Below are 16,174 nucleotides of genomic sequence, written 5' to 3' on the forward strand. Positions count from 1 at the left end.
CCCATCTCTCTCCAGCAGGTACATTGATCACCAAAGTTATCTTGGCACTTGTATTGTTGACCGAAACCTGCTGAATATACAAAGAACTTTGCAGTGTTTTTAAAACTCCTGCACTTGTACAAAACCGGTTCCCCCCCAAACTAAACTGGCCCCCTACCCTTCCAGTCGCACTGAGAAAAACGTCTGCTCCTGCCCTTTCACTGCTCCTGTCCAGTCAGTACTCCTGCTCATGCTCGATCAATACTCCTGCTTCGTCAATTCCTCTGCCCCCTCCCTTCTCCCGGCACGTCACTTCTACTGGCCCGTCAATTCTCCTGCCCATCACTGCTCCTGCCCTGTTCACCGCTCCTGCCCTGTTCACCGCTCCTGCCCCGTTCACCGCTCCTGCCCCGTTCACCGCTCCTGCCCCTTTCACCGCTCCTGCCCCGTTCACCGCTCCTGCCCCGTTCACCGCTCCTGCCCCGTTCACCGCTCCTGCCCCGTTCACTGCTCCTGTCCTGTTCACTGCTCCTGTCCTGTTCACTGCTTCTGTCCTGTTCACTGCCCCGTTCACCGCTCCTGCCCCGTTCACTGCTTCTGCCCCGTTCACTGCTCCTGTCCTGTTCACTGCTCCTGTCCTGTTCACTGCTTCTGTCCTGTTCACTGCTTCTGTCCTGTTCACTGCTTCTGTCCTGTTCACTGCTTCTGTCCTGTTCACCGCTCCTGTCCTTTCACCGCTCACGCCCGGTTACTGCTCTAGCTCATGCCCAGTCACCTCTCCTGCCCTGTTGCCTCTCCTATCACGTCTCCTCTCCTGCCCTGTCGCCTCTCCTGCCCCGTCACTTCTCCTGCCTGTCATGTCACCTGCCCGACACTTCTTGTGCCCGGTCACCTCTCCTGCCCTGTTGCATCTCCTTCCATGTCTCCTCTCCTGCCCTGTCGCCTCTCCTGCCCCATCACTGCTTCTGCCCCGTCACTGCTCCTGCCCCATTCACTGCTCCTGCCCCGGTCACTTCTCCTGCCCCGGTCACCGCTCCTGTCCTTTCACCGCTCCTGTCCTTTCACCGCTCCTGTCCTTTCACCGCTCACGCCCGGTTACTGCTCTAGCTCATGCCGTGTCACCTCCCCTGCCCCGTCACCTCCCCTGCCCCGTCACCTCCCCTGCCCCGTCACCTCCCCTGCCCCATCACCTACCCTGCCCCATCACCTCTCCTGCCCTGTTGCCTTTCCTATCACGTCTCCCCTCCTGCCCGTCGCCTCTCCTGCCCCGTCGCCTCTCCTGCCCCGTCGCCTCTCCTGCCCCGTCACTTCTCCTGCCCCGCCACTTCTCCTGCCCCGTCACTTTTCCTGCCCAGTCACTTCTCCTGCCCAGTCACTTCTCCTGCCCAGTCACTGCTCCTTCCCCGTTCTCTGCTCCTGTCCTGTTCTCTGCTCCTGTCCTGTTCTCTGCTCCTGTCCTGTTTGCCGCTCCTGCCCCTTTCACCGCTCCTGCCCTTTCACCGCTCCTGTCCTTTCACCGCTCCTGTCCTTTCACCGCTCCTGTCCTTTCACCGCTCACGCCCGGTTACTGCTCTAGCTCATGCCCAGTCACCTCTCCTGCCCCGTCACCTCTCCTGCCCTAGTACCTCTCCTTTACTGTTGTCTCTTCTGTCCGGTCACTGCGGTCACTGCTCCTGCCCAGTTCACTTCACTCCGTGTACAACATTGACAAAGGTGTCAAGTTCCCCACAGTACTCTGCTCCTCTCTAATCACCAACTCCGATCTCATGGGCACTTGATATGCTAAACGCTGAGGGTGGGCGCATTGTCATTCAAAAGAGGATAATCAGCCTCAATCGGAATGACAATGGGCCTCCTCGGTCTGTGCGAGCTCAGGGAGGGGCTGCTGCAGCCTCTGGTGTTCAACAGTGAAGTGCGAGCAGCCCCTGGAAGCAGAATGAAAAAAGTTAAAGTTGGACTATTCTTGCCGTCCCGGGACGCTTTTTTGAAAGCAAGAAGTAGGGGAACGGACTGAACAATTTTTTAGAAGTAGGGGCACGCCGTGCCCTTCTGTCCCCTCCCACTTCTACCACTGATTATAATGCCATTTTATGTTTCTGCTTCTCACACTGCGAGAAAGCAGAAGGGTTTGGTTGGGGGCGGGCAGGCGGGCCTGCTCTAGGGAAGGGGAGGAGCGTCTTGTCCACTGTTGTGGGCACTGACTGTTTGGTCGGCTCTCTGGGGCCAACCAAACCAGTCATTTGCACTCTCCATTTTCTCCATGCTACATGGCGAAAATGGCCTCCCCCATGACGCCTGTGTGGTCGGCGTCCCAACCAATCACAATGCTGCCATTGCAGCGTTGTGATTGGCTTAGGGGAGGGAGGCTGCCTGCTTCCTGTTGCAGAGGACAGCACGGGACCCAGCAAAGGTTCATTTTTTATTTTAAATTAAACCTCCCCCCATGCGACCCACCTCTCCGCGCAACCACCAGCGCAACCACCAGCACGACCATCCTCCCCCCACCCGCGAGCCATGCCAGCCGCGACTTGGGATTCCCCTTGTTTATATGATTTGTTCTGTATTGTGCAGAACCCCAGTATGTCTTCTGGTGAAGGAGCAAATAACCAAGAGTCCAGCGAGTAGGTACCAATATGGTAGAAATGCTGCTGCACATCAGGTTAAATGCATTTTTCTATACTATCCATAAGGAAGAGGAAATTCTGCTGGGGATTTCGCACCATTTGTGACTCCTCAATCAGATGATTTAACATTTCCTCTAACAATCACAGGATATTCCATTAACCCTTAATTCTAAATCAGGTCTTGAATGTTATCACTGAATGTCTTCACATGGAAACCAGGGAAAGGAACACATAAGTAACAGGATGAAGTGCACGGACGTGTGAAATGGTATATGTAAATAACATGAGTAAATTATCACAAATAAAGGTGGTAATTTAATTACAGTGCCTTCGAACTGTAGGAGGTCACAACCATAAGATAATTTAAACTTTCATGGGAAATGCCTGGATACAGGCAAAGGAGATTCCTCAAATCATGCTCCAGAGGTTAACAGAGGTGGCACATGCCTTACTGTCAGCAATCAGCTGTTTAGTTCCATCCTATTATCAAGACACGGTGTCTTTTTATGACTTTTACTTGTCTGAGTTTCTTTTTAAAGCCCTTTGAAGTAAAATTGTTGAAAGTTGCCAAAAAAACTTAAACTAGCCAAAAAAGTGACTAAATACTGAAGGGCAAAATGCTCTCTCTGAAAAGAAGAATAACTCACTGGGAAAGCTCTGTCAAAAAAGCCCCATAAAACGTTAGCAAACATCTAGGCATCATCTACAAAAAACAGAATCTATAACAGAAACCACACTCCTGCTAGGCTAATGCCTGTTTTTTCTGTGGCCCCTGTGATGTGTTAGAATGACGGCCAGATCTGTCATTTTCCCCCCACAAACTTCCCACAAGGCGAGACCAGTTAAATGAGATGTAGCCTAATGGCCAGACCTGGCAAGTTTGGAACTAGGGAACCAGGTTCTTGACCCAGCTTTAGCTCAACATCCTCTGATTTTGAGCAAAACACTTAATCTCCCTGTGCCAAAAAAGAAAGAATCTGACCTTGTGTAATGCAATCTGGTGATCATGTAAAGCGCTCCAAGGCCCTTAAGCTGAGTTTGCGCTATATAAATCTGCAAAAACACAAAACAAAGCCTGGTTTCATCCAGGGCGCTGTGTGCCCTTTCATTCCTGCCTACGCATGGTAAATCAGCATACCTTTTATATGATATGTCATTGTGCGAGTCTTGCCTGTCTGTCAGGAGTGATGGGTAAGGCCTTTCGTCAGGGTAATTTTAAAAATGGGCAATATGAAGCAGCAAAATGTTTAAGGGGGGTGCAAAGTATTTTTGCAGACCTTTAGATCTTACCTTACCTAAGGACCTGATTAAGAGTTTGGCGTTGTGAGCCAACACCTCCAAACTCGACCGCCCGCCTCCCGCCAGATTACGACTTTCCTCGTGGTCTGGCGGGTGGTACTTTAGCGGTCCCACAGCGGTACCTATTAGAAAGGCACTGCAATGGGAGCGCCAAAGCCTGTTCCTGCAGAGCATGCAATGTGCAGTCCATGCTGTGCAGAAAAAGGGGTGCATGCACACAGGGGGGCACACCACATGCCCTCCTGCATGTATCTCCAGGCCCAGATGCAACAAGGGGCCCTGTAGGACCACCTTAGTTTCCTCACCACCAGAATTTTCATGTTGTGAGCACTGCTGTGAGAGTTCTGGTGGCGAGGAAACTTGTAGTATGCTTGGTGGTACTATAGCAGCACCATCAAGCATATTTCTGCCTCAGATACCTGTGTCACAGCTAGGGACTGCTGATCCCCCACGGTTGCAGCGGTCTCATGGCGGTCCGACCGCCAGAGTTGTAATACGAACGTTGGACCACCCCACAACCGCTGCATCACCGCTGGGTTTGATGGTCCACAGAATGGCAAATTCATAATCAGACCCTAAGTGACTATGCACAGTGATGCATCTGAATCTTTAGAAAATCCAATTAAACCCTCATAAATGTTAAATTTCCACTATTACAAGGTAAAACAATTTGCAAGATTTCCTAAATGCGCAGAAACCGACAGTAAACAAACCAACATGAAAACTGACTATACCTTGCGCAGTGATGCCCGAATTTCAATGTACTGGATATTGTCCTCATAGAGCTCCTTTAAACCTTCATAAAAGTGCTTCTTGAAGACCGGGGCGTAGGATATGAGGCTGCTTATAACACTGAAGCAGCCCTCAAACCTTCTCCAAACGGAGCTCTGGGTTGGATAAGCCTGCTCGGGATCCTCAGTCACCAGGGACATGTTACTCATCAAACTGAGGAAAAACAACAGAGGAAGAGAGCAGTCAGGAGGAGAAGATTGACAGTACATGTATAAAGAGCAACAAACATTTCTATAGGTACTTCTTCAGAAATACTGAAATAGAATGCAGATGATGAAAGCTTCAGCTTTCTGCTCTATCCAGATTTTGGTCAACTCTAAAGGCACACGCATTTCTTTGCCTTCAGTTTTAGCCTTCCTTTGTCATACTACTGTGCTATTCATGTGGTTGTGATTTGTATCCATATTATTACTACCCTGACATGAGAGGCAATCAATGTGGGATGCACAGGATTCAGAGAAGTAAGGACATACCCACGTATGTTTCATTTATCACTAGGAGGAGGTCCATGACTGTCTACAGAGGAGGTCCATGACTGTCTACCTTACTTGCGGTCATACGCCTTACACCAAGCTTAACGTTTTCTACAGCAGGTGATATGGGATGCCCAATGGCTTCCACTCTTCCAAACGTTATCATCACCTTAGCACACCCAGAAGGCTTTAAAAACGGGCTTTGCCACACTGAATCCGAATCCTAAAATAGTTATAACTTCTTTGTCCCTGTCCTTGTTGCATTCTGCAGTGGCTTATTCAGTAGCATGTATGTATGTGTGTATATATATATATATATATATATATATATATATATATATATATATATATATATACGTGTATATATATATATATGTGATCAAGGCTACCGTGACGTAGCCGAAACGCGACATGCTGGTGACAAGGGAGCAGTAAACCACCTCTGAAAGTACCCTTAAGCGCTGTTGTGGTCTGTACCTGCGTTGTTGGATCAGCGTCCAGACCCGATCAGTAGGAGTTTGGAACGGATATATATATATATATATATATATATATATATATATATATATATATATATATATATATATATATATATATATGTAAAAGAGAATCCCGACCGCTTCTTGCAGCGGTCTAAGCGGGCGTAGACCTCCTCTCAAGCATTCAATGTGATGTTAAATCATCGAAGCCACCACACTAATCAAAGTGCCAGCAGTGCAAATTTTATTTTCAAGTGTGTCAGAGCAAGTGCCCTCCCTGACGCGTTTCGCTCCCCGAACGGAGCTTGGTCACATGGCGCGTCAGGAGTAGGCAGAGCATTGAATGGTGATTAAAAGCCCAAGCGCCTAAAGAAACAGGACGCATGGGTAACATAACAAAGCAATAATGCAGAGAAATTATAGCAATTAAAGCCCAAATGCCTTGAATTATTCCAAAAAAGAGACACAGTTAAAGCATAGTGCTTAAGAATGAACCAAGCCAAGCATGTCAGTGTAAACAATAATATCCTAGTTAAATCCATTCAAGTAAAAAAAAGTTTACATTAACATTGCCGTCTGATGAATTACGGAATATAGACCACAACATGTACATTCCTTTTTCTTAGAGTTACATATAAAAATATCATGAACAAATGAATTGCAAGTGCAAAATGTGGCTATATAACCATGCAGCGCTGGCCTATATAGAAAGAGTGTAGATCATCAACTCTTCCATATATCTATGTCTCAAAGTGCTTGAATGCTAAAGTGCAAGTGCTTAAAAAATCGTGATCATCATATTCAGATGTTTAATACATGGAATAATATAATTAAGGCGGTAGGAAACTCATTTGAAAACCTTCAGAAAAAATGTCCACTGAAAAATGACAAACATTCATCGCGTATATGTAAAAATATACTCAAAAAATACATTAGAATGAATGCACTAGGAAAACGTAAAGCAATCAATGGTTAAGAACATCAACACAAATTACAGAAAATGATGTAATTCATCAAAAGCATTTAAACCGTTAGGAGATCTAGTATCAAGCAATAGAATGAAATATGCTTCTCTTTGGCGCAAAAGTTTTTCACGGTCACCACCTCTGCCCGGATTAGCAACAGAACACAGTAAAGTATATTTCAGATCTTTGAGTTTTTTATCGTGAACTGCCTTAAAGTGGCGAGCCACTGGATAGTTCATATCAGAGTTGACTATGGCTCGAATGTGTTGCAAGATGCGTTGGTTGGCTTGCAACTTTGTGCTCCCAATGTAAGAGAGTGAACATGTGCAGGTAAGTTGATAAACTACAAAATCACTGCGGCATGTAAGATGTTCTTTTATTGATATGGGTCTCTCACTGAAAGCTGATGTGTAATGTGTGCCGTTGACAGCAAAAGTGCAAGCACGGAACGAAGTATACCTGTAAAAACCCGGTTTGTTTAGAAAGGAACTTTTTGGTGGGAGCTCGGGTTGTGTTTTATCTAAAAGATCTTTCATAGACGGAGCCCTCCTAAAGGTTATGGCCGGCAATTTAGGTAGAAATGGTCCTAAAATCACATCAGTTAAAACAATCGGCCACTCTGATTTAATGATCTTCCTTAACTTTGATACCTGGGAACAGTAGGTGGTGATAAAACGAATAGATCCAGCAGTGGCAGAATCTGGGGCGGTGTTAATTTTTGGGGTGAGGAGTTTCTCTCTAGGGCGAGCTAGAGCCTTTGTAAGAGCCCGATCTAAAGTGACTTGATTATAACCTCGCCTGTGGAATCTTTCCCTGGATTCAATCAAACACTGATTGGTGGTGTCTGGACTGCTGCAAATATGTTTAATGCGGATAAATTCACCTAGCGGTATGCTGTTGATTGTATGTGGAGGATGGGCACTGCGGGCGTGCAAGATGGAATTACCCGCAGTGCTTTTCCTGTGAAGTTTTGTCTGGATTGTGTTATGGTCAATGTATACCTGGACATCTAGAAATTCTGCAGAAGTGGATGTAATGTTAGCAGTGAATTTTAGGTTCCTGTTGTTCACATTGATGTCATTGACAAAAAGTGCTGCCTGTTCATGTGAACCCTTTCAGACGATAAAAATATTGTCGATAAACCTCCAATAATGGACGAGGTGGGGGAGCCAGTGCCCATGGGTGACCCCTAGAACATGCCTCTCCCACCAGCCAACATGAAGACATGAATAGCTGGGGGAGAAGCATGAACCCATGGCCACTCCACGTTCTTGATGGTAAAAGTCCCTGTCGAATTGGAAGTAATTGTTGTATAGACAAATCCGTATCATGTCCAACAACATGGAATTAAGATCTCTCATGGCAGCCTCACGTGTGTCTAGAAAATATTGGACAGCTTCCAGACCTTGTAGATGATTAATGCTGGTGTAAAGTGCCTCAATATCCATCACCAGGAAACAAAAATCAGGACACCAAGTGATTTGACTAATCTTAACCAAAAAATCAGTGGGATCTTTAAGGTAGGAGGGAAGTGAAATCATATGGGGTTGTAAGAAAAAGTCCACATATTTGGAGATGTTTTCATTCATACTACCGTCTTGAATCCAGTGGCAAAGTGAGCAAGGGACTCACGTCTGAGTATACCCTGCCAACTTAGGGTGAACAAAGCGATACATAAGGGGATGATGGACAGAGCGTTTGAGCAAATCAAACACTCACCCCCAGTCAACTGATCTGGGTTTAATGGCAGGGTATGCTCAGACGTGAGTCCCTTGCTCACTTTGCCACTGGATTCAAGATAGCCTGGCTGATGAGGTCTTTGAATCCGAAACCGGTCATCGGACGCTTGTTTCCGGTCCAGGGAAGGCATGGCTTGGCAGTTCGGGCTGGACTGTTCCCATGAGGCACAGGGTCAGACTGATCTGCATATGGCCATGTCTGAACTAGGGTGGCAGAGTGGGCTAAAGAACAGTGATGGATTAAACCCAGATCTGTTGACTGGGTGTAAGTTTTTGATTGGTTCAGATGCTCCGTCCATCACCACCCCCTTTTGTACCGCTTAAAATCAACAAAGCACACATACAGAGGTGTCCTAGTTGCTTTTCAGTGGCATGTAGTGTTTTAGAAAGACTAATAACAAACTACTAGCAAAATCAAATGAAAGCGGGTGCGGTCAGAGAGGCTTTTCTACAAATAAGTATACCATGAATTTTCAATAGCTTTCTTTGAACCTCATAGATCTAAATGGTAGTATCTTATAAGTTTTAGATATTGTTACAATACAACAGGTATGCAGGCTACCAAGAACTAGATGTATCAACTGGCACTTTAGCTGTATCTTCCAAATCAAATGAATCTGCCTCAACCACCTTGTTCATCTGTAATTAGGGAGGGTAACCCTTAACAGAAAAGAGGGCATTCAATGAGTTGTACAGCCTGCAGGAAGTACACTATGTAAAGAGTCCAGGCAGCCCTTATTAGTTTAAAGGCAAAATGATAACACTAAATGCTCTCGTTTGCGGTTGTGTGTCTGAGCAGTTTAGGCTTATCAGAGGGTACTGTAAGCATTTGTTGTACTCACAGAGGCAATAAACGAGACACATACGCAAAAATAAACCTGAGACCTATTTAGAAAAATAATGTAAATATGTACATTTTGATACCAAGAGCTTTGTTATCAAGTAATTCCTTTTTCAGTATTGATTTTTACAGGTAAGTAAAATGCTTACTTTGTGCAGCAATGCTTCCCTATAAGCGAAAAGGCATATGCTGAATACAGTTATTTACGGTTGGTTTCTAGGGGAGTCCTTTGGAACTTAGGGTCGTAGGTGGCCAAGGTTGAAAGTACCACCAACAGTTACTCGTTACCTGCCCTGGTGAATCGGGGTGCAGAAGATGCTGGTTGGGTTGGTAGCTGTGATCGCTACGCCGGTGGAAAGAAGGGTGGGCACCTAGGAAAAGGCTGAAGAGGGGGACTTGGGGACAGGTCCAGGAGCCCCCAACAGGGGTGTCAAGTCCCACACTGACCTGGAAACAAGAGGTACAGCCGGTTCATCAATAACTGGGCTGGGACGCTTAGGTGCAGAGTCGAAAGGTCAGCTGGACTCTGTGCATTCTAGGGCCTTGCGGTCATTGGTCTCTTTGGATGAAGGTGCAAAAATCAGAACTGCTGAGCCACTCTGGAGGTGGGTCTTTACAGTGCTGACATCCCTTAAAGGCTGTGCAGTATTGATGCTGTTAGAGTCCCTCCTGGACTTAAACAGGCCTTGGCTGCTGCAAATGGTCTGGTACCACAGGTATTGGTCCTGTACAGCTCCGGTTGGTCCTGGTGCCTTTTCACTTGAAAGGGGGTGGGGACAGATTTGACCTTCAGGAGCACAGCTGCTTCTTTCTGGGGGGAGGCTTCTGCATCGGGCTGGCCGGGGAGTTGTAACTCGGTGAACCGAACTTTGCTACTTCGGTACCTGTGGACTTTAAGAGAGTAGTTCCTCTACTCCAAGTGAGATTGTTGGAAATGTGCATAGGGCTGGGGGTCTACAGGGGTTCTTAATAGTTGCTCAGCTGCAGTACGAGTCACTCCATCACAACTTTCAGGACTGGTGAAAGCAGGCAGGGTTATGTGACAAAAATCCACAGCAGACTTCAGTTCTTGTTGTCTCGCAGCTCCTCTTTGTCTTCTTCTTCTAGTTCCATCAAATCTGAGTTCCTGGCATCAGGGTAGCCTCCTAAATACTCAATCTGGGGGCCTTAAGGGGAGTGACAGGTAGTAGCCAATGGGCTATCTACCTTTAGGGTGTCTACACTCTCTATAGGACCATTTAATGTGGAAAGTAGGCATAACTGTAAGAAAGTGGGTTATTGGTAGTGGTAAGAATGCACCTACCACTAGTAATAAGTCCACTAACACGGTATAGGGTCCAGTAAAGGTCTCAGTAAATTAGTCTCATGCTCAATCCTAAGGGGCCAATTCACTGAACTAATCTGAGATAAAATCCTAAACTTACTACTTTTGGTATTCACAGAAGGCATTTAGTAGTAGTGAAGTTAGGACTCCTAACTTTACTACTACTAAACTGAGATAAAATCCTAACTTTATGACTTTCAGTATTGACAAAAGGCATTTAGTAGTAGTAAAGTTAGGGATCCTAACTTTACTACTACTAAATGCCTTTTGTGAATACCGAAAGTTGTAAAGTTAGGATTTGTACAGGGCCTGTGCTTATAGTTACATGACCCACCCCTGGGACACCTAGGGGAGACTGTGGGGTACCTAATATGTAAAAACAAGGTATATCATAGCTTTTTAAGTGCCCATACTACCAAAGTCGAGTTTGAACACAATTTACATTTAAAGGCAGTCTACAAAGCCAGACTGCCTTCAAACTGACAGTAGGCAGTCAGCATTGCAAACATGCAAGTGCTGGAAATCTGCTGTACTTCTAAACCTCCATACCCTATTACATATTAGGGGCTTATAGGTAGTTTAAATCCCTAGCCCTATTATATAGTAAGGGGCAGATTTACAAGCCCCTTGCACCACTTTTGCGTCACATTTAACATGGGGAAAGTGACGCAAAAGTGGCGCAAGGGACTTATAAATCTGCCCCTAAGGATTTATAGGGTCTGTACATACCAAGTGTGAGAATTTACTTTTAGAGGCAGTCTGCAAGTGCAGGCTCTCACCAGCAGGGGGCCATAAACCTGTCTGTGCTGGAAAGCTGTCTGCACAAGTCAGCCAGTTTACTTGTGGTCAATAGGTTTTCAGGGGCACCTCTAAAGTGCTCGCTGGACACATGTATTAATAAATCCATCACTTATATCATTAGGGGTTTAATAATACCAGATGTTTGATACCAAACATATCTCATTTTAGCTTCATTAAAGCCATCATGTAGCTGAGGAACTTGAGAATAGCAGTGTCAAGCACTTGTTCTCAAAAAGGCTGCCCTGTTCACTTGTAGTATGGGGGTGGGGGTGGGGTGTGGGCTGAGTCCAGGCCATTGAAAGTATTTGATATGACCCAATTTCTAGGAGAGAGAAAATGTTACTCTGACACAGAAGTTAAACATCCTTACCCAAATAGTATTCTCATTCACAGTGTAGAGAGATTAGCAAAATGCACAACTGTGATGTCATCAGCAAAGAGAGACCCAAAAAACTATGGACCTCCATTTACTGCATACTCACTGACTGCTAAATGCTCAGAACTCCAATATGCAAATTATAAAATGTCTGGCTCTGAAAGAGCTCTTAGGTAAGGGGTTATATTGTACCACTTTTAAGCATTTAGTAAATAAATATTGTCTTGAATAAGACACTGAGCACTAAAGGTCGAGTATGCTTTATAAATCCCTCGCCGCTACAACGCTATTACCCAAATTGTCATGTTACACAAAGATGCTGTCTCCTGAAAACTACAGATGAGGCAAATCATATATTTAGCTATGGTATTCTGTGTCCTGCAGCAGTTTGAAACCCCACTCCTGAGACAAATGAAGCAGAAAAAGACTCACAGATAGAACCAGAAGTAGAGAAGTATACCAGGAGTCTCCTAAACACAACTCACATTACAGAATGATTACTAAGCCTCAGTTACTCCTCAGAGATAATTCAGTTGCAAAGCTAACACCAATTTCCAGAGAAATATCCCCTTAACTGCCCACCTGTTGTCGAACGCCTCAACATCACTCAGCTGCTTCCGGTAGCTCTGAAGCAACACCCAGTCTGAACAGTTAGGCGGTGGTGGGCCCACTGAGTGAGGTTTCGAAAACTTGAACTGGACCACACCCTCATTTCTGAAGCAAATGTAACAATTGGGAAAGTATGATGCCTTCTTCACCAGCCACTTGACGTTCAGAATGGCAGAACTATGCAAGTGCAAAGCTGCTCCTGCAAGTGAAACAAAAAGGTAGACATGGAATGAGATGCTGGCTACAGCCCAAAACCTGAGGTTGCAAGAAGTAAATCTTAAATCTGCAATGATACAATATTTGTATTACTCAACTTTATTACATTTTAACATATGACACAAAATAATTGCTTGTGATCCATGTTAGAAATGCAGTAGGTATAGGTAGTCCTTGCTAATCCATAAAAAAGGTATTTTTCAGTGGCACGAGGATCTTTGTTAGAGATATACAAGAGTAGCTTTGACCACAAACTGATATCAGGCATGGTCCATCTACTCTCGTTACAAAACCTAACTCATTTTCTCCCAGCCGTCCGTATGGATTTTCGTAGCCTTACAGAATATTTGTAGTATCCACTTGAAAGGTTGTAGGTTTTTGAGATCAGACTTCTGTTGGACTGTTGGAATCTAAGCACGAGAGCTCTCAATGAGTATCTCTGCATGGTTCTGCAACTACCCCAACCTCACGCTCAGCAAAGCTGTGCGCCTGTTTGCCAGAGAATGAGCATTCCAGTCCGTCCCTCTCCACGACTGAAATATGAAGGACTGCAATGGTAACAGAATAGTAAAACGGGACAAATGGCAAAATGATGAAACAGAATAATGAATACAAAAAGAAGAAATTATAGTGATAATTTGTTTTATTTCACTTTATGTTTTAAATAATGATCAATCCATAATGGAGAAAACTTTTACTCTTACACTTACCTTAACCTTTATCCAAAGGCTATTCCTTATGCTCAATGGAACAGTTAGCCTTACTCTAACCCTATTCCTATTTTTAAGCCCAGGCTTTATCCTATTTATAACCCATACCTGAATGCCAATTTAAATTCTTATCCTTTTTGGGTCCTGCCTGAAGTTAGGTTTTAGCTGTCAGTTGTCGAAAAGACATATTGTGGACAACCCAACATTTACAGTGGGGTTTGGGATAACCCATTGCTTACCATTGATTGGCTTTCATGTCAGTCTCATTTGCTGGCTTCTTATTCAAAGGCTTTCCTTCTCTGCCTTGTGTTTGTCTCTCCCCTGACCCATATCTTATTTTCCTTTCTTTTGATTGGATGATTTGTATCATTCCACTGCTCACATTCACGGAACTACTTTTTAGGTCTAGCATTAGCCAAAACTGTTTGATTTTACTAAAAGTAAGCTCACTGAAGCATACAGTGGAGGACAACGGGCCAGCCCACATTAGCCTTTGGTTAACTTCACTGTTAGTTTTGGCACACTGCCCTTTCACAGGAACACATCCACTCACAAAGTAGTACATTTAAGTGCTAGGGACTACTATGGCAATGTGTGGATTTTGGGACCAAAAACATTTTTTTTTTGCTTTTAGCAATGCTTTTAAGATTTATGAGGAACCAACATCTTCCCCAACAATAATGTTTTGCAAAAACCATGATAAAACAAAACAGGCATTAACAAAGCCAAAAAATGAAGCATCGAAAAAGCCAAAAGTCTGGTGGCCAACACTAGATCTATTGGCTTTGCCAATGCTTGTATGGCCGGGATACCCGTCACCCCCTCCCAACACAATCCCCAAGAATGGGAAGACGGAAACGGTTCTTGAACTTTTGGAAGGCGGGAGGGAGTTACCCTCCCGGCCGTATTTATTAAAATATGAAACACAATTAAAACATTAAATTAACAGTTTCATATCATGTACAATTTCATTTACACATTACGATGTTTATTGGCTAACCTTAACACATCTCTAATACAAAGGTTCTCCTAGCCGATTCTAAAACATCCTGTAAATGCATTTCTCAAAATTCAAATTGTACATCCTAACATTACGGGCCAACGGCAAGGTCGTAACCGGTGTCAGATCCCTAATACCAGAACTCCCCCCTCACTTGTGAGGGGCGGGCGCACAGAGGACTGTACCTCTGTGCCAACTTCCAATTTCCCTTGTCTTAGCGGGGGCCCCATATTTACTCGACGCCATCTTAGTGGTCGTCCGAGGACTCGTGTGAGGTGTCTAGAAGGTAGCGTAGACCCCCCTCCCACCCCACACTGCTTACCACATCCGCCGTCGCGGATGTCCTGGCCCCGGGAAATTCCCAGGAGGGGCCCATAGCCCCTCCTCCCCAGGGAGGGGCCTATGACCGCCTTCCCTTTCGGCGGCCCCATCCTTAGAGGGTACCGCCTCCCCGTGTGAGGGGCCAATGGCCGCCTCCCCCCGGGCGCTCCCATCCATAATGGGTGGCGCCCCACCTCTAGGGATCTTCCAATTACTGCTCACCGATCATGACCTTACCGCCCGACCAAAAAATAAATACGACATTTTTTAAACTAAAGAGGACGGAATAAACATTTATACTGGGCATTTCAAAGTATAAACTTTTATCTACGCAATAACACCTTTTTCAACTCAGCTGCGATACTTCGCCTAAGTACATGCTAAAAGAGCAACCATTTTATTGTCATATCAAACAATCCCAACTTTATTAGAAACAACCTGAAAAAGAGATAATATCCGCGTTAACCGACTTTATTGCAATACTAATCGCTGCCATCAGGGGCTGGTGGGTGGGTCAAAATTGGCTCCTTGTTCCGTCTCGGGCTCACGTGCAACGAGGAGGTGCAGCTTCCAAGCACAGGAACAAGAGGATGCTTCCTTGGATCGTTGCTCCTTTTATTCTTCCTCGGGAGGGCGTGGACCCTCCTCCAATCCGCCTACGGGGCGTGGCCAACGGTGTAGGTGTCTAGGACAACCCCTCTTGGGCGGGAAAAGGCGCGCCCCGGCTACGCCGCTTCGGGCATACCAGCCGAGACACGCCTCCCGCCCAAAATGGTTTCCCGGGGGGATCTGGGCACCCTACCATACGTTCGGGGGGACCGAGTGGTCGCCCCTTTCCATATGGCCGGGATACCCATCACCCCCTCCCAACACAATCCCCAAGAATGGGAAGACGGAAACGGTTCTTGAACTTTTGGAAGGCGGGAGGGAGTTACCCTCCCGGCCGTATTTATTAAAATATGAAACAAAATTAAAACATTAAATTAACAGTTTCATATCATGTACAATTTCATTTACACATTACGATGTTTATTGGCTAACCTTAACACATCTCTAATACAAAGGTTCTCCTAGCCGATTCTAAAACATCCTGTAAATGCATTTCTCAAAATTCAAATTGTACATCCTAACATTACGGGCCAACGGCAAGGTCGTAACCGCTGTCAGATCCCTAATACCAGAACTCCCCCCTCACTTGTGAGGGGCGGGCGCACAGAGGACTGTACCTCTGTGCCAACTTCCAATTTCCCTTGTCTTAGCGGGGGCCCCATATTTACTCGACGCCATCTTAGTGGTCGTCCGAGGACTCGTGTGAGGTGTCTAGAAGGTAGCGTAGACCCCCCTCCCACCCCACACTGCTTACCACATCCGCCGTCGCGGATGTCCTGGCCCCGGGAAATTCCCAGGAGGGGCCCGTAGCCCCTCCTCCCCAGGAAGGGGCCTATGACCGCCTTCCCTTTCGGCGGCCCCATCCTTAGAGGGTACCGCCTCCCCGTGTGAGGGGCCAATGGCCGCCTCCCCCCGGGCGCTCCCATCCATAATGGGATCCACCTCTAGGGATCTTCCAATTACTGCTCACCGATCATGACCTTCCCCTACAGGCCGGATAGTTGACCGGCTATCCGG

The 16,174-nt window shown here is 45.9% G+C and overlaps 1 protein-coding gene across 1 annotated transcript in view; it reads right to left on the reverse strand.

Moving 5' to 3' along the window:
- Positions 1–16,174, reverse strand: part of LOC147733976 (adenosine deaminase 2-like) — a 332,200-nt gene that overhangs the window by 295,357 nt on the left and 20,669 nt on the right. The window contains exons 2-3 of the mRNA XM_086953605.1: positions 12,275–12,500; positions 4,637–4,847 (exon numbers count right to left, since the gene is read on the reverse strand). Of these exons, the coding sequence (XP_086809731.1) occupies positions 4,637–4,847; positions 12,275–12,500 (437 nt within the window). The remainder of the gene's footprint in view (positions 1–4,636; positions 4,848–12,274; positions 12,501–16,174) is intronic.

This window comes from Lissotriton vulgaris, chromosome 1_2, assembly GCF_964263255.1.
Source record: "Lissotriton vulgaris chromosome 1_2, aLisVul1.2, whole genome shotgun sequence".
Taxonomy (NCBI): domain Eukaryota; kingdom Metazoa; phylum Chordata; class Amphibia; order Caudata; family Salamandridae; genus Lissotriton; species Lissotriton vulgaris.